General features: G+C 46.9%; 1 protein-coding gene across 1 annotated transcript in view; it reads right to left on the bottom strand.

Moving 5' to 3' along the window:
• The window catches only part of LAMC3 (laminin subunit gamma 3), a 1,037,231-nt gene that overhangs the window by 721,203 nt on the left and 296,378 nt on the right, over positions 1-19,650 (bottom strand). Inside the window, exons 7-9 of the mRNA XM_069609277.1 lie at positions 13,426-13,524; positions 11,482-11,618; positions 8,946-9,074 (exon numbers count right to left, since the gene is read on the bottom strand). Coding sequence (XP_069465378.1) covers positions 8,946-9,074; positions 11,482-11,618; positions 13,426-13,524 — 365 coding nt within the window. The remainder of the gene's footprint in view (positions 1-8,945; positions 9,075-11,481; positions 11,619-13,425; positions 13,525-19,650) is intronic.

The raw sequence follows: 19,650 nt of genomic DNA, 5'->3' as shown, positions 1-19,650 counted from the left end.
GTCAATAAATACAGAATGAATGCCTTTTTTCAAAAATTCTTTTTGCCAAATCACAACTCTCTAGGATAGCCCAGGTGAAAGGGGGTCCCGATAATTGTACCCCAGCAGTAGATCATCCAGACATTCACAGTTGATGTCCTTTGGAAATGTCTGACACTATGTCGCATGGCGCGCGCTTCCGTCTGCGCCCCAGCCACGCGGGTGCGACTCTGCTGATGCGTGCTGTACAAATGGAAGGCTCTCCCCACATCCAGGGATATCATTTGGGGATCGTCAGGGGTGGCACCTGCGACCCCTGAGGACTAACTTCCTACCCCTCTGGTCTCTACACCTTGCTACGTTTATTTTTAAATGGAAGCTCCCGGGCTGTGGCCAACACCATGTGGCTATTTCTTTCTGGAGTGGCGGGCTTTCTTGTTATAAAACAGGGGGGTCCAGAAGTGTAACACTTTGAGCGGTGACCCTGATTAAGAAAGAATAGGGAAAACAAAAAATGTATTTTCTGGAATTCTATACACTAATTGCTAGACTCATTAAAGGTTTATTTCAGGCACACTTCAGGGGGTGAGTCACTAATTTATTCTGTTCTTAAACACCTCAAATTCGCAATGCATTACGACAACTTCCAAAAAGCACACAACTTCCAAAAAGCACTTAGTGTAGAATAAGCATCCCTTTCAGACTGTGTATTTTGCTTTCCGCAAGTTGCAGTTGTTGCATGCTTTTTTTATGCCGTTGTCTATCTTACGATAACCACAAGACATTCCATCTCGGTGTCCTCGGTCACTTGACAAAATCCTTGTGCCTAAAAGCTTGTGTACAGTGTAGAAATGTTTGACCATAGAACATCAAGTGGCCCTTGATATCATTGTGCTACAATCAATGCTTTGTTGCAAAGTGTCTATCTTTCCTATCTCCCTGGCATGCTGTTCAGGATGTTTGTTTGCATGTATGAGGTAACATGTGCCCTGAGTACGGGATCGCGTGTGAGTGCACTGCTTTCCCTGCGCTACTTAGTTATGAACCTTCCCAATGGTATGTATTTTGCCAACCTCTGAAGCCTGGAAAGTAGATCCACGCAGGCTTGACATGTGGCCAAGTTTGCACCAGACCGGCAGATGAACTGGCCTGCTGTTAAATCTCAGTTACCAGTTCAATGGCATCCATTGCAGAGTGTAATTAGTTCTCTGACTATGAGAACATTCAGACATGTAATTGTTCATTTTACTATAGCCATTAAGATAGCTATAGCCAGTAATATAGCTCAGTGGGTTGAGCGATAGTTGCTGTGATGTATGTGTGATCTGCCTGTAGCAGGTTTGAATCCCGCCAGGCCAACTAAAATTGTATCCTTCTGAGGTTGATAAATGAGTACCAACACAGGTTGGGTGACATTGTATGTATATTTGTAGTATATAAAGTGCTTAAGCTTAATTGCTATATAATAACACACCATTATTATTTGGCCTTGGACGTCTGCTTGCCTTCACAGTAATTTGGTAATATGGGCCTATGCACACTGATATTAACGATACATATGGTGATCCATTCTTGTATGAAATGTATATCACATTACAGTGATATCGTAACCATATTTTTCATAATGCACTTAGGAACAATGCTATGCTATGCAACATCCTGTTTTGTCAAGGGGTGAAAGGTCGTGATGTCACTTCCGAGTGGGGTCAAATGACATTGCTTCCTGTGATGTCATCAGAGGTCAAGGGTTATTATATGTTATGATATGGCATTAATAACGTGCCTATACACAAGTGTTTTGAGGCAAGGGAGGGGGAACAGAGGGAAGACAGAGACAACGATGTTACTAGGCCACGTGACATTGAGATCGTGCAAGTGCAGGGGAAGGAGGAAGGGAAAAACTGTGGGGGCAGAGTGGGAGGGGGCAGTGCAGTACATGGGATACATTACAAAATAGAATAAAGCAATAAGTAAAAAGTGCTACAAGCTTGTGGCAAGTGAAAGGGTAAGTGCAGACATCAGTTGTCACATGCTGATAGGGGACTGTAGGGATACAGAAAACAGTCCCCAGGTGCGGGGGTTGCCAGGAAGGCAGGGCAGTTGTGCAGCTGGTGAGGGAGGGGACCTGGGCCCGAGATCAGAGGGTGGCCAGGTGGCAGTGCAGTTTCAGTTTCAGCCAGGAGGTTAGCAGGGGAGAGGAGGGGAAACAGCAGAAGCAAAGGGGGAGGTTTTGAGGTGCTTCTGGAACTGGAGATGGTTCTCCTCAAGTTTCAGGGAGGCAAGGAGGCTGTTCCAGAGGGACGCCCCAGCCGAAGAAAGAGCTCTACCACCAACTTGTTGCTTGGAGAAGTGATTGACCTTGAGGGAGTTGGTGGCGGATGAGCGATGAGCTCGAGAAGGAAGATATTTAGGAAGAGAGAGTTGAAGGTATTGAGGCCCCAGGATGCATTGCGGACAATGCAGAAGGGTTTGAACTTAATCCTCACTGCGGCTGGGAACCAGTGCAGAGATTTCAGTCCTGATAGATACGATGCCTGGGCTTGAGGCCAAGGACAAGTCTTGTAGTCCTGTTCTGGATGAGTTGCAGAGGGCGGAGAGTAGAAGCAGGCAGATTTAGAAAGAGGCTGTTGCAGTAGTCCAGCCTAGAGAGAACCAAAGCTCTGGAGACAGTGAGCCTCTGGGGGAAGGAGAGGTAAGGAAGAATACCTCTGAAGAGGTGCAGCTGGTAGTGTGACTTCTTAGAGACATCAGAGATGTGAGGAGAGAAGGGGAGTGTAGAGTCTAAGATGATCCCAAGGTTTTTAGCCTCACAGGTGGGTGCAGGAAGAGGGCCGAGAGAGGCCGGCCAGAGAGTGACAGGAAAGGAGGGAGCAGGTGTGCAGATGAGGAGAATCTCGGTCTTGCTGGCATTAAGGCAAACATCATTCACGGCACACCACTCCTGGACAGACAGACAGAGACGAGAGAAGGAAAAGAAGTGGCGGAAGGGAGCCTGAAAATGAGTTGAGTGTCATCCGCATAGCACTGAAAGTTGGGACAGAGAGCGGCCATGCGGTGGGCAAGAATTGCCAGGTATTGGTTGTGTGATGTCACTTCCACTACCCCTGGCATTTTGGTGAAATGACGTCCCTGGCCACATCTGCCATCTCTGCTATGATAACTTCCTATGACCATATCTAGCAATCCTCTTCTCCCACCATCTCCTATCTCCCATGGTGCTGCCTGCGTTGGCAGCCCCAATCCATCTGGCTGCAGTTATGCTTGCTCATAACTCCTTTCCCTCCCTCAATGTGGCTGAAACAACCCTACTCGACTCCTCACTATTCTTTACCGGCCTACATTCCCCATGTACTCAGCCTGCAATAATGTAATGTTCACTTTATGTTGAACCTGCGTGCATTTGATATCGATACATCAGTTACTTTTAGATATGTAATTGGAAGTGGAGACTAGACCTCTCCACTTTTTTGTACCCACTGCACTATTTCTTCTTTACCTGTACTGTGGCAGAAGCCACAAGGTTAGGCATGGCCAGTCTGTGTACACACACAATTATTATGTCGCATTTGCTTGTCTGCATGCCTGATGTAGCCCCCCCCACCATGAGGAGAGGCTTTGCCAGTCTGTATACACACACACATATTATGTCGCATTTGCTTGTCTGCATGCCTGATGTAGCCCCCTACCATGAGGTGAGTCTTTGCCAGTGTGTGTACACAAACACACACATATTATGTTGCATTTGCTTGTCTGCATTACTGGCGTAGCCTCCCCCCACTACCATGGGGTGAGGCTTTGCCAGTCTGTATACACAAACACCTTGTATGTTGCATTTGCTTGTCTGCATGCCTGATGTAGCCCCTGTACCATGAGTTGAGGCTTTGTCAGTCTCTATACACACACACATATTATGTCACATTTGCTTGTCTGCATGCCTGATGTAGCCCACCATATCATGAGCTGTGGCTTTGCCCGTCTGTATACACATACACCTATTATGTCGCATTTGCTTGTCTGCATGCCTGATGTAGCCCCCATACCATGAGTTGAGATTTTGCCAGTCCCTATACACACACACATATTATGTCACATTTGCTTGTCTGATGTAGCCCACCCTATCATGAGATGTGGCTTTGCCAGTCTTTATACACATACACCTATTATGTTGCATTTCTCTTGTCTGCATGCCTGATGTAGCCCCCGTACCATGAGTTGAGGCTTTGCCAGTCTCTATACACGCAAACATATTATGTCGCATTTGCTTGTCAGCATGCCTGATGTAGCCCTCATACCATGAGTTGAGGCTTTGCCAGTCCCTATACACACACACATATTATGTCACATTTGCTTGTCTGATGTAGCCCACCCTATCATGAGATGTGGCTTTGCCAGTCTGTATACACATACACATATTATGTTGCATTTGCTTGTCTGCATGCCTGATGTAGCCCCTGTACCATGAGTTGAGGCTTTGTCAGTCTCTATACACACACACATATTATGTTACATTTGCTTGTCTGCATGCCTGATGTAGCCCACCATATCATGAGCTGTGGCTTTGCCCGTCTGTATAAACATACACCTATTATGTCACATTTGCTTGTCTGCATGCCTGATGTAGCCCCCGTACCATGAGTTGAGATTTTGCCAGTCCCTATACACACACACACATATTATGTCACATTTGCTTGTCTGATGTAGCCCACCCTATCATGAGATGTGGCTTTGCCAGTCTTTATACACATACACCTATTATGTTGCATTTCTCTTGTCTGTATGCCTGATGTAGCCCCCGTACCATGAGTTGAGGCTTTGCCAGTCTCTATACACGCAAACATATTATGTCGCATTTGCTTGTCTGCATGCCTGATGTAGCCCTCGTACCATGAGTTGAGGCTTTGCCAGTCCCTATACACACACACATATTATGTCACATTTGCTTGTCTGATGTAGCCCACCCTATCATGAGATGTGGCTTTGCCAGTCTTTATACACATACACCTATTATGTTGCATTTCTCTTGTCTGTATGCCTGATGTAGCCCCCGTACCATGAGTTGAGGCTTTGCCAGTCTCTATACACGCAAACATATTATGTCGCATTTGCTTGTCTGCATGCCTGATGTAGCCCTCGTACCATGAGGTGAGTCCTGTTGAAAAAATGGATTATGCAGCAGCAATAAATGTTTTCGCTGCAGCAAAGTCAAGGAGAGTGCCCTTAACAGAGACTAACAATTGACACAAAACTTTAAAAATCAAGACTAGTATGTACTGCTTGTGTAATCGGTTTTGTCTGAGGAATTACTGCAAAGTTCTTGAATCACATGCAATAAAACCTGTTTCATTTGTATAGCAGAGATTTATTGACGTTGGGAATGAGTTATTTAACCGTGGGGCGTAGTTTGCGAGTGGCGCACATGCTGAGCGGGGGGGGGGGGGGGGGTGGGCAATCTAGAGTTTTGCCGTGGGCATCAAATAGACTAGAAACTGCACTGGCTAGCAGGATGGAGAGGTCGAGTGACGTCATTATCCTGCGCCTGTCGCTCTCATTGTGCCCCCGACCGTGGTCTGCCCATTGAGCCGTACAGAACTGAGGTAGGTGGGTAAGGTCTCATTGGATCAGAGACGGACATGACAAGGAGGCCGCAGCCAACTTATTATGACTGGAGACTGGAGCCGAGGTAGGCCTAGGGGTGGCCATCAGACGCAGGAATAAACGGGGCTTTACCCTAGAAATGTGATAAGCTTCTAGGCAGCACTGTAGGTGGTCTCCATCTTGGTGAAAGTATGAGCATCCTTAAAAAAGGGTGTGGGGGGACTTGCCACCTCTGAATTTCACCCAGTCTATGTTAAACCCAAAACAAGATGTAGTGATTTACTTACCTTTAAGAAACCAGTGGTGTTCTGGCTGCAGCCAATGGCGGGACAGATGGGTGGGGGGGAAACGGAGTGGGGTGGGGCGGGCTGCAGCTTGATCTGTACCTTCATTGATAGTGTAATAAACTCAGATCGATCTGCAGATTCTATGTCACAAACCTCCAGCTCCTTGGTATTCATGATGTTGAGAACATTTGATTAGTGACTTAAAGCAACTTTCTTCTTTTTGTTGCATGTCAGGATACTAGACATCATGGACATCCACAAATCTTTAAAAGGGCGCTTTGTGCTGCTCACATTAACTCTCATAGATTAGTGGGTAATTGGTGCTTTGTGAGGTCTTTCAGTTGGTAATGTACCATTACGCAAGTGTTTGCAAGTCGTTAAGTACTCAGGCTGCAAAGACACGGACGCTGGTGGATAGAGCTCAACACCGGCAAGACAACTGCCACGCAGTGCACCGGAAAGAAGATCCAGGAGCAACTGCACATCAGCCTCAACGGGAAGACCATCACGTGGGAGAGCAGCTGCCACTACCTCGGTGTGACTTTGGACAGCAAACTCAGCTGGGAATGCCATATCCAGAAGACGCAGCAGAAGGCAACGTGAAAGATGACAGCGCTGTACACACTCCTGAATACCCAGTCCATGCCCCTACAGACAAAGATCAACGTCTAGAAGGTGATCATCAGACCTAGCTCCACATATGCCTCCCCAGCATGGATGACCTGCCATGAGTGACACCGGAAGAGTCTTGAGAAAGTCCAGAACAAGGCCCTGCGGATAGTGTCTGGAGCTCCACTCGTCACAAGGATAACGTACCTTCACAGAGAACTGAACATCGAGATGTTGGACGAACATCTAGCGAAGCCATCGCTGCAAACACTTTCGACGGCTACCCACAGTCCATCACAACGAATACCCTGTGAAACCAGCCCTACTGTGACGACCGCTACCCACGGCCCATCACTGTGAAGACGCTGTGAAACCAGGCCTACTGTGACAAGTCCACGCAGACCAAGAAGAAACCCAACCCACGACTAGACAATCAGCCCGAGAAGATGGAGTAATGAGGCTCAAGCCTCGGTATCCAATAGTAACCTCTGATGGATACAATCTGTCAGCAAGAAGAAGAAAGAAGCGACGGACGCTGTGTGTATGTCTATGCTCGGCCGTAACTTGGCAAATGGTCAGAGCTTGAATGTCCGGTCCAAGCTGATTCTATATTTGGCTTGGGAGTGAGTCAGGACGCGTGTCTTGAACCTTCTGAACTAAAGGAACACTCTGTAAAAAGCAAATGACCGAGTGGTGCGGCGTGCCAATAATTTATGTTACGCTTCCATCGCTGCTTTTCCCGCTGCACGCCCGTGCCAACAAGCATGTCAGCCTAGAGACTGTGTGGGCATCATTTTATATGTGTGGAACTGTTCGTTCATTGGCACAGTTCACTGTTTAGAGATGGAGGGTAGCTGCGCGAAAGTACAGCACCAGGGGAGTATCCGGCATTGCAAGAGGGGAGGGGGCGAGCCACGAAAAAAGTCCTGCTACTTTTCACCCCAAATGCAGTGTGCGCAATTCCATACGGTCTCATCCACACCCCCCAAACCAATCAAATGATTTGGTAACATTAGTGGAAGATGGCATTTTAACTCATACACATAACAAAAAATAAATACAAGTGCAGGACTATTACAGATGCAGGAAACCCATCTATTAGAGCTCTGTCCAGGGCCTGTGGGGCAAAGTATATGCACACCGTCAATTTGCATATGGATTGCACCAACAGAAGTGGTTTCACAGACACGGACATTGCAAGGAGCATCATCAGTCTTTGATACTTGGAGACACCATGGAAGTGACTTTAGAATAAGTTGCCATAAGTAAACCAAGTGGCAAATAGCTTTGTGCTGCAAAATGCCCACATTGCACCATTATTATATATGGAGCAACTCTATTGTCACTGGCCTTGTTTATGATAGCATGATCCAGTAACATAAGCTATGAAGTGAATCACTCACAGAGCTGCAGTTAAGACACAGTAGTGCGATTGAATGATTTGCCCAGGATCACACAATTTGGTTAAATGGTGGGAATGGACTAATTAAGAAGCTGAACACATCTTTCAAGGTTTAGTTGATATCAATTTTTATCATTAAGATTTTGCTTTGCATTTCATTTGTTTAAATAATACTGTATTTATTGCAATGCATTGGAAGCAAACCACATTACAAAATAAACTAGGCTTTCATAATAAACTAACTTTACACTATATACATCATCATAGAAATATCTAGAGAAATTAGAGCATGGCTTTAGTTTTATTCTCCCCATCCTGCATTCAAAGTCACAATAGCATCATGCAGATTAATGTGAGCCTAACAAATCCCCCTTGGGTTTTAAAGCCATTATGTCATATGCTATTATGTCATAAAGCATGCAGCATTATGCACCCTTCTCACTTCTGATCACCCCCAATCACTTTTCTTAAGGGACAAAATTCCAGGCTAATAGTCCCCCCCTCATCAGTGCCTAATGGCTCCCTTTGGAGTCCTCTGTTGACACAGAGCAACATGTCAGGTCCTCGGAGATCTCCTGCAGAGCCCAGAGCTCTGCAGGAGATTGGCCTGGCCAAGGGACAGCTCTCCTGTTTGGCACCACCCTTATTAATGAGGGTGCTGAACAGAAAAGGTGTCCTGCTGTCAGGACAATGAGGGTGCTGCTCGGCTCCCTCACTGTCCTACCATCGTGACACCTCTCCCATTCGTGAGAGATGTCCCGATGCCAAATGTCTTGGTCTGGCTATTACAAAAGTCACAGGGAGGGCAAGCTGCCACCCAATACACCTCCTGTTTCGATATCTAAACTCCTCCATCACCCCAAGACTGTGTCGGGTCCAGACTCTTGACTGCAATGCCATGAAGTACGAGCGCAAACACACACACACACACATAGGATAATGGGACGGCACCTGAGGTGGCCAATCAGATTCCAGGGGTAGCACGTGCCACACCAGGCCACGCCCTGGACATCCCTCTGACCCAGTACCACCAAAAGACACCTTGGACAGGTTGCTCAGCATATCGGATTTACCTGGGGCTACGAAATATATGTCCTGTGCCTGATTCCCCTCGCCATCAAGGCCACCGGAGATCTCGCCACGGTTCCAGATTATGGGGATCTCTCGACCACCTGCTCCCTCGCCACGCCAAGAATCCTCCCCTGTGGCAGGAAAAGAAGAAAATGAAATAACTGTAATAACGCCCTTTTCCTAGCATTGACTCTCATCTCATTCCCTTTAATACTTATAGGAATCTTAATAACTACCTTATTGACGCCTAGATTATGCTAAAGACTTCAGATAATTTCTTCACTTCTGGCGTTTTTTAAATTTCCTCAAATTGAAATACCAAACTTGGTTAATGAATTCATGTTTAATATGTTTGACACTGACATGTCCTTCCGTGTACTCCATCGCTGAATTAGGTTTCCAGGAGTTAGATTAAAAATAAAGCACACGATGAATGTAGGAAAAATCCTGCAAGTGATCGTATATAAAGACAATGCAGTGCTACCTTCCACATAAAAACATCATAAACCATATTACAGCTCAGGGAGTTGGTCGCATGCTGCTGAGCTCTATCTGCACCCTCTAGATCGTCAGTTCAAACTGACTTAGGCTCAACTCACCCATTCATCCTTCCAGGGTAAATAATACGTGGAAACTTGAATAAGTTGGTATTGCCGTATCGCCCCAGGACAATTCCATTTTTACTTTGTGTGCACTCTAAGAAATAGTGAATTAATATATGCATATGTGTGTATTGTGTGAGTGAGTGTTATATATGATACCAAGTCTACTAATTCCATGTAGCACTGTGAGATGTTGATCCTGATGTTACAGTTTTGTGTATCTAACCAGGTCGTCTTGTTTAATGACCATTATTCTGTCCAAGTACAGGAAACAGCAATGGTTTCAGCCTTTGCCCCCAATCACATCTAATCTTATGACAGGGCGATGGGAGGAGACAGTTCTATGGTCATCTGAATGTGGCCGGTACACGGGACACATTTTATTCTGGGTCAGGTTTATTGATGACTTGAAGAGTATTTCAAAGCCCTGGACAGAATCTGAAGGAGTGGACTTGTGCTTTCAATATCACTAATGTTAACTTGAAACAGCCCAAATGAACTATTCCCCAAATCTAATGGAACAGGGAAATCATCCATGTACACTACTCGCAGGAATCTCCACGTTGGCATTTCCAAGGTTTATAGAGTTTACATTTCATAGTTCGCAATCTTAATCACTTGCAAACATTTTGTTTTTTCACGTAATATCCTGGTTTTCTTTTGGTTAGTGTGTCCTGTTCATGTCCTTGAGTCTTTCCTCTGGAATTCCTGCATTGTCTGTGTGAGATATCCACATCTGGGGGAGTGGGGAGGGGGAATTGTAGTTGGTTATTTATAAGCGCTTAATACCCAGAGGTTTCTAAGCCCGGACCTGGGGATCTGCGTCCTCTTGTTTCCAAGGGGAGCACATTTCCCCTGAGCTATCCTCCCGAGATGCATGCACCAGAGGGATGGAATATTCCAGACAGCAGAAAATAGCTCCCAAGTTCAAAAACCTGAATGAAGGAACTGCAAGATCCTCAATGATGCCATTGGTGACGTCATTTATGCAGTCACGGTGTGGTGTGAGATATGACTGTGTTGGTAGGCATAACTAGAACAGATCAGTTGTTTGTAGGTTTTGCGTTGCAACCATAACATCCCTGCAAATGGCTTCTTCTGGGAATGATAACGGTTTTTCCAACGCCTTCTATTGCAGTACCATGAACCCTAACTCCCAATACCAGTGTTTGACGGTGAATAATAGGCTTTACCCATAGCTGCCCTCTTCCTTCAGGCACGCCGAGCATGTCCAGGGGCCATTCCTGGGGGACAATGTTTTCAGATAGTGCCCTTTGGCCATGACCGTGGTAGAGTGCCCATACACATGGCACCAAGAGCATGCGTGTGGCCATGCCCAGTGGACGCCGTGTCTACGACATGGCAAAGGGCACGTGGTAATTGCCTGGACATGGTGCCCACACCCGCAGGGCCTCATGGCTTTTGGTCATGCCACTGTCACATTGTCCTCATCTGCAATGCCTGCTGTTTATGGCCGTTGGCCATGGTCAATCAGCACAGTGCCGAGGGCACGGCCCTGGGTATGACCCATTGTCATGTCCTTGCGTGCATGGTGGCAGTGATCCTACGCGCAGGGCACTGTGCATGTGTGGCCATGCCCAGCAGGGCCTCATGCACCCTGGGTCTTCCTACCCTGGCCCCTCCTCTCTGTTACCAACCACAGTTCAATCATAACCCTGAGTGCACCTCACTTTCCCTGTCGCCATACTACCACCCGAACCCTGAAGGCGTTTCACTCTGACCCCATTTTCACTCATCCTGGTACCCCCACCAGACATTGCACGAATGCTCCACCCTTTGTTCACATCCTTGGCACTGCCAGCATGGCACTGTATACCTCGGAGGGCACTGACCGCCACCCTGAAAGGGCGCAAACCTCGGTGAACGTCCTTGCCCCCTCCCCGCCCCCCCACACCCTCCTATAAACAGTTCTTACCATGGGCAAAGTCCGAGTGGATGAGGTACTCTCCGTGCCCAGTGCCCGCGGTGCACACGGTGGAGTGGCCGAAGCAGAAGCAGGGGCTGCAGCCGCCGGGGTGCTGGGGCTGAAGGTTGAACGTCCCAGGCACACACCTGTGGCAGAAGGGAGAAGCACAAGCGTTACTATCAGGGCCTCAATAAAGTGAACGAGCCGGGGCAAGAGCCCTCTAGCTGGTCGATGCTATAGTGAGGCACAGGGGTAGACTGGGAACCAAGAGGCCATGGGAATCATTTTCCAAGTGCCTCCATAGTACACCTTTTCAGCAAGCCCAACCCTTTTCCTATTAGGAAATGAAACACAAAAGAGGCCCACGGCGCAGAGGCCTGCCGGGAACTCTGCAGAGTTCCCTATAGGCCAGTCCATCCCTGGTGAGGCACGTTACATGATGATGGCAGTCTCTATAGTGAGGCACTCTACATGATGATGGCAGTCTCTATAGTGAGGCACTCTGCATGATGATGGCAGTCTCTATAGTGAGGCAAGCTGCATGGTGATGGCAGTGTCGATAGTGCTCACACTGCATGATGATGGCAGGCTCTATAGTGAGGCACGTTACATGATGATGGCAGTCTCTATAGTGAGGCACTCTACATGATGATGGCAGTCTCTATAGTGAGGCACGTTACATGATGATGGCAGTCTCTATAGTGAGGCACTCTGCATGATGATGGCAATCTCTATAGTGAGGCGCACTGCATGATGATGGCAGTCTCTACAGTATGGCACTTTGCATGTTGATGGCAGTCTCTATAGTGGGGCACTCTGCGTGATGGTGGCAGTTTCTGAAGTGAGGCTCTCTGCATGATGATGGCCGTCTCTATAGTGAGGCGCTCTGCATGATGATGGCAGTCTCTATAGTGAGGCACTCTGCGTGATGATGGCAGTCTCTATAGTGAGGCACACTGCATGATGATAGCAGTCTCTACGGTGAGGCACACTGCGTGATGATGGCAGTCTCTTTAGTGAGGCACTCTGCATGATGATGGCAGTCTCTATAATGAGGCACTCTGCATGATGGTGGCAGTCTCTAAAGTGAGGCGCTCTGCATGATGATGGCAGTCTCTATAGTGAGGCGCTCTGCATGGTGGTGGCAGTCGCTATAGTGAGGCGCTCTGCATGATGATGTCAGTCTCTATAATGAGGCACTCTGCATGATGGTGGCAGTCTCTAAAGTGAGGCGCTCTGCATGATGATGGCAGTCTCTATAGTGAGGCGCTCTGCATGGTGGTGGCAGTCTCTATAGTGAGGCGCTCTGCATGATGATGGCAGTCTCTACAGTGAGGCGCTCTGCATGGTGGTGGCAGTCTCTAAAGTGAGGCGCTCTGCATGATGATGGCAGTCTCTATAGTGAGGCGCACTGCATGGTGGTGGCAGTCTCTATAGTGAGGCGCTCTGCATGATGATGGCAGTCTCTATAGTGAGGCACTCTGCATTATGATGGCAGTCTCTATAGTGAGGCGCTCTGCATGATGATGCAGTCTCTATAGTGAGGCACTCTGCATGATGATGGCAGTCTCTATAGTGACACGCTTTGCATGACGATGGCAGTCTCTATAGTGAGGCACTCTGCATGATGATGGCAGTCTCTATAGTGAGGCACCCTGCATGATGATGGCAGTCTCTATAGTGAGGCACGCTGCGTGATGATGGCAGTCTCTATAGTGAGGCACAGAAGAGAGGGCAGAAAGAAAGAAAAGAGGCAAGAAAAAAGGAAAGAGGGAAAGAAAGGGAGAGAGAAAGAAAGAAAGAAAAGGGGAACCAGAAAAGAGACCATAGCGAAAGAAATGAAAGCTCTCACAGTCATAAAAAGACAATGGTAAAGGAAGGCACTGAGGTATTTAAGAGACAGTCCACGACAAGCAAGAGTGGAAAGTGAGCCCTCTTGGGTCCACTGCTCACCTGTCGCACAGGTGCCCTTCTACGCTGGATTTACAGGGACACCGTCCGGTCTCAGGGTGGCACTCCCCTACTGTGCCAGCAGGGTGACAGCTGCAGGGTCTACATAAAATGTGACAAGTACAGAGGAAGGCAGGTGAGCACAGGCGAACAAATGGCGCTTCTGTGAGTGCAAGCGAAAATTCTGAGACGCCAATGAATATCAGATTCATCACAATTTACAATTCAGAAGCTCTCACTCTGCGCAAAATACTCAACAAACATTGGTTGATACTCACCAGAGATGATGACCTTAAACCTTATTTGGACAAACACCCTTGCATTACATAACACAGAGCTCCTAATCTCAAAAATATACTATGAGAACAAAAAGAAATCGGGCTCACGCGGGATGATGCGCGACGTGATGATGTCATACCGTTACGTTCGTATGCATGACGTCTTCACGCAATCTCACATATGTTAGCGGCGGTACTGTGTCCTAGACTGTAGCTACATCGCGGTTATCAACCCAAACCCAGCAAGCTAAGCCACCCTACTCCTAATTAAGGTAAGAATGATTGGTTCACACTCCAGCTAATAGTAAAAGTCCCGTTAATGTCCTTACCTCCAGCTCAATGCTTCCCTGTTGCACTACCAACATTAAATGCTCTTTTTGGCCCTTTTTCTATTTTTAGACAAGTTTAGCAACTATCCACCTTCAAGTAATTGCAACTAGAAGGAGCAAAACTTTTCTCAGCACTAGTTGCTGATCATTGGCCAGCATTGGATAACCTGCACTTCCCACCTTTACCCAATGATCCACACATCCTTCCATTCATGCATTAAACACAAGTGAGTATTGAGTTTCAAAGGTTCTTATTATCCATATCCTTTTCAAGCCTCTTCCATTCTCTCCTCTTCTGCGTTTACTGTCTGAAATGTACAATAATGTGCTTACCTTGATGCCATTTATCTACTACATTGAACTTGGGTAAAGATCAAGTGTTTTTTTCAGTTTTTTTGTGCCATGACATGTTGCTCACCGACTGCATGATTCATTTTACTTTCAGCTCTATTATTGGAAATGTATGGAAAAACCTTCCTGATGAACCAAATAAATTAATTTGGAGAAACACGTGTTGAGGGTAAAACAACAAGAAAGTAAAATGAAAATAAAACTATTTTTCATACAGCAAATGACATCAAGACTTTTCAATTGATTTAAGAGGGCCCAAGCAAAGGGGTTTTCTCAGTTGTCTAGTATTTTAACACACCGGACAGCCACAATGTTCTAACACCCAGCGTTGCAGCTCCAATGATCCATTGTAAGAACACAGACTTGATCCTTACAACATATACTCGCCACAGGTTGTTCTACGGCTGCACTTCCCTCTTTTTGATTATCTTAATATGACATCACCTGATCTTCAAGACACCACGCACACCCCCACCCTCCGGCCATCAGCAGATCTCAATTCCTAGACGTCAGATCACAAAAGATCCCCGACCACGAGATTCCATCGAGTTTGACGGTCCTCCTGGAGAAGCTTGAAGGGCCTGGGACTTCCCAAAAGCCGGGTATCAGAGCTCTTCGGAAAGCAGCAGCAGCAGAAGTCCTATGCCCCCAACTCTAACCACACAGCCAATCAGAGATCAGTCCATCGCCCCTTTTCATTCGGAGACACTGCATGATGACCATCTCACGCACAGCCAATCACAGATCAGTCCATCGCTGATGACCATCTCACACACAGCCAATCACAGATCAGTTCATCGCTGATGACCATCTCCCGCACAGCCAATCACAGATCAGTCCATCACCCCTTTTCATTCTGAGGGAGATCTGCACTGGGTTTGAATAGAAAAAAGCTGAAAGTGTCCCCAGATCACTGAGCCTCAGTGAATTTAAACTGACCGTTACCCCACGATTGACCTAACCCTGCATTTAGGTGTACATGAGTGCCTCCACATGCACACATGATTTTTCACGTTTCCTTTAATGCAATTGTACTGAAGAAAAAAAATCACTTTTTCTCTGATGTAGACAGTCATCTAATGTAAGCTTTGAAGTGTTTGCCTGCACCCTTGTCCACACTGTGTTTGGCACACCTGTGGTGTGTTTGACCTGTGAGACATGGAGAGCTCTGCTTGGGTCTGTCTTGCCAGGATCAGTTGCCCGCTTGGACCCCACAATTCTGCTCTGACGGAAAAAGCTCCTGACACCGAAGTTGAGGAGTGTCATGTGATGCGTCCATATTGGGGATTGTCATATGTGTTGCACCCTTAGTGGGGATCATTATATGTTGCATCCGTATTGAGGGTCTTCATGTGTGTTTCACCCTTATTTGGGAGCGTCATATGTGTTGCACCCTTATTGGGGGTCCTCATAAGTGTTGCATCCGCATTGAGGGTCGTCATATGTGTTTCACCCTTATTGGGGAGTGTCATATGTGTTGCACCTGTATTGGGGATTGTCATATGTGTTTCACCCTTATTGGGGAGTGTTATATGTGTTGCACCTGTATTGGGGATTGTCATATGTGTTTCACCTTTATTGGGGATCATCATATGTGTTGCACACATATTCAGTGTCGTCATGTGTTGCACCCTTATTGGGGCCGTCATGTGTGTTGCACCCTTATTGGGGTCGTCATGTGTGTTGCACCCTTATTGGGGGTCATCACATGTGTTTCAACAATATTGAGGGTGGTCATATGTGTTTCACCCTTATTGGGAATCGTTATATGTATTTCACCCTTATTGGGAGTCATCATATGTGTTGCACCCTTATTGAGGGTTGTCATATGTGTTGCACCCATATTGGGGATCATCATATGTGTTGCACCCATTTTGAGGGTCATCATGTGTTTCACCCTTATTGGGGAGTGTCACATGTGTTGCACCCTTATTGCGAGTTGTCACACGTGTTGCACCCATATTGGGAATTGTCATATGTGTTGCACCTTCATTGGGGATCATCATATGTGTTGCACCCTTACTGAGGAGCATCATATGTGTTGCACCCTTTTTGGGGATTGTCATATGTGTTGCACCCTTATTGGGGATCGTCATATATGTTCCATCCTTATTGAGGGTTGTGATATGAGTTGCACCGATATTTGGGCTAATCATATGTGTTGCACCCTTATAGGGGGGTCATTGTATGGGTTGCACCCATATTGAGGGTTGTCACGTGTTTCACCCTTATTGGGGAGTGTCATATGTGTTGCACTCATATTGGCGATTGTCGTATGTGTTGCATTCTTAATGGGGTTCATCACATGTGTTTCACCCATATTGAAGGTGGTCATATGTGTTTCATCCTTATTGGGGAGCGTCCTATGTGTTGCACCCTTATTGGGGATTGAGATGTGTTGCACCCTTATTGGGCATTGTCATATGTGTTTCACCCTGTAAGGACTGGAGGGGGGTGTCTGTACTCCTGCTCTATATAAGGCAGAGGAGAGGCAAAGGGGACCCAAGCCAAGATTCTCTATGCGGTAGCAATGGATGAGCAATCAAGGCTTAAGCACTCGGGAGGTGGTGCAGGCTGGTTCTTAAGTACAGTGTAGTACCCAAGCACCCACAAAGGAATGTCCGCACATTATGTTAGTAAAAACACAGCTCTTTATATAAATAAGGTTGAAGTTATATAAATAAAATCACACTTTGTGCTCCAACAATTCTAAAATGGTAAATATATATACAGTTCTGGGTGGTACTACGATTATTATGATTCCATTAAAATGCATCAACTGTACTCGGTTAAAATAGCATGTGAATCAACACAGTAAAACAATATCAACCGTAGACTTAGTAGGAAAATAAGATAGTTAGACAATTGGCAGAATACTGGCCCGTTACCTAGACACAGTTCGGTATGAGGATCCCCCCACCTGGGAAACCTGTAAATGAAGATGCACTACAAGCCCAGTCCATGTATCGTTTATTAGAGTCTTATCTCCTTCTATAAAAGTTCTACTGCCCCAAAGTACCTGGTTTCGTAGAGTTCTTCGGTGAGTCGTCGACAGGCCCTTCTTGAGCACACTTTTCTTTAAGGCAGGAGCCATGGGTCGTTGAGATTTGGTGAAGAAAGAGGTGAACACTGTTGTTTCGGCAGAAGCTTAGTTTCTTGCAGTGCTCGTTGATGATCGGTCGAAAATGTCCTGCAAGCTGAGGCATGCGGTGCACCTCAACGACGAGTGTGTTGCCGCAAAGAGACAATGAAGAACTTTGGCCCAGCAAGGGCATCGGGTTGTTGGCATCTGGCGTCGGCGAACAGGACGTTACCACTGGTGGCCTCAGTAGCTTTGCCGGCGTCTCTTAGGTCTTCGGGTGGCGGGAAACTCACTGGTGGATTCTTCTCGGTCGTCGGCGGCCTTGACTTTCTGCGGCAGGACAAAAGCGGTCGACGGTGATGAACAAGGGAGTCCTTGGATCAGATTTTCTTAGGCAAAGGGAGCACTGCAGCTCCAGTTGGTGACGGTGGTTGACGACTGTGGATGGCTGTCCGGTGCTTCTCTTCCTTCTCCTCTCTGATGCCCTTCTCCCGTTGGCAGCCTTTTGTAGGTCTGTTTACCAGGGAGCTTTGGCAAAGATCAGCTGGTGCATGATGGTCCCTCGTAGCTCAGGAAGAGGTCTCCTAGCCAGATCCTCTCTTGGATCAGTTCTTGAAGGCACAGCAGCTTTCAGATTACGATGAAGGGAACAGCAGTTCACCTTCTTCCGGCTCGGCTTCAAGAGTAAGCATCAAGCATCAAGTATTGAAGGGCATTCAGGCAGTCAGGCATCCAATCAAGCGCACAGTGCATTCAGACCATTCTTCTCCTTCCAGACACTCACAACACAGAATGTGGATTCAGACAAGTACCCAGCCATTCAGCACTCCACACTGCATTCTTACCAGTTTCGGGCAGAGCTGTGTCAGTCCTTGTGTCAAATACCAGATACTAGACACCCATAACACGGAATGTGTATTCGTCACACACTCAATTCACTCAGGTCCCACCCCACGGGTGTAACCACAACATACAGTCAATGGGAAGGCTCCGGCCAGTCTGGTTGGCACTGTCCCACACAACCATATATGGAACTTCCACCCAACAGCCAGTCAGGGGGAAGGGACAGAGTCAGGGCTTCCCGGGACTTCAGGAATCCAAGGCAACAGGCGACTGAAAGCAAGAGGCCACGGGGGCCATCTTGTCTCCATCAGGAATCCACCCATTCCAATGACAGGGCCTGAGCATCCCGGAATGAAGGACGCTCAGGGCACCTGTCAATTCAGCACAAAGCTGCCACCAACCCGTATCCTGCTCTGCGGGCTACACAAAGGTGCCCAAAAAATACACTAGGAGTACAGGGTCTTACTGCCACCCACGGGTGCCATAAGGGTATCCCAAGGGTCTGGTCACCAAACCAAATACAGGAAGAGCAGCACTGCCAGGAGTCCCACATGAACTCCTGCGCGGAAAACATGGCAGAACACATGATAAAAAGCAATAAAGGACAAGGGTTCAGAGACCCTTTCCCTCTGGTGCATTTCCAGCAGCACACACCCTTATTGGGAGTCATCATATGTGTTGCACCCTTATTGAGGGTGGTCATATGTGTTTCACCCTTACTAGGGAGCATCATATGTGTTTCACCCTTATTGGTAGTCATCATATGTGCTGCACCCATATCAGTGATCGTCATATGTGTTGCACCCTTATTGCGGATCGTAATATGTGTTGCACCCATATTGCGGATCGTAATATGTGTTGCACCCTCATTGGGGTCATGTTAGGGAGAATTCTCAATATGTGCTAATTTCCCTTACCTTTTGAGACCCCCAGCAACTTTGCTGGATTTCTAGGGTTTGACTTTTTTACCTGGGAAGAGTGTGAGCCTTTTTTTCCACTCTTTTACTTTTGTGTTCTTTGGTAATGGAGTTTTAAAACAACTCCATAGCCATCGTCTTTTTCTGTGTGTCACACAGCACCTTCAGTGCAGTGGCACAGGGATGTCTTCCAGACTTCCAAAGGTTTAAATACCTTCTCTGGGACAGACTACTGTCTCCCAGTGAATTTAATGTAAAATTGACTTTACTAGTTTCTAAATTTACAGACCCAGCACACACTATCTTCCTATAGAGTTCTGGAGGGGTTGTCTAGCTTCCCCTGAATCAAAACACTCATGTAACAGTAACATTTTACCCTTTCCTACTTTAAATGCTGGTGGCAGTGGTTTAGATCAAACTACCATGAT

Source organism: Ambystoma mexicanum, chromosome 8 (genome assembly GCF_040938575.1).
Source record: "Ambystoma mexicanum isolate Mex_15411 chromosome 8, UKY_AmexF1_1, whole genome shotgun sequence".
NCBI lineage: Eukaryota > Metazoa > Chordata > Amphibia > Caudata > Ambystomatidae > Ambystoma > Ambystoma mexicanum.
This window is presented reverse-complemented; position numbering and strand designations above follow the sequence as displayed.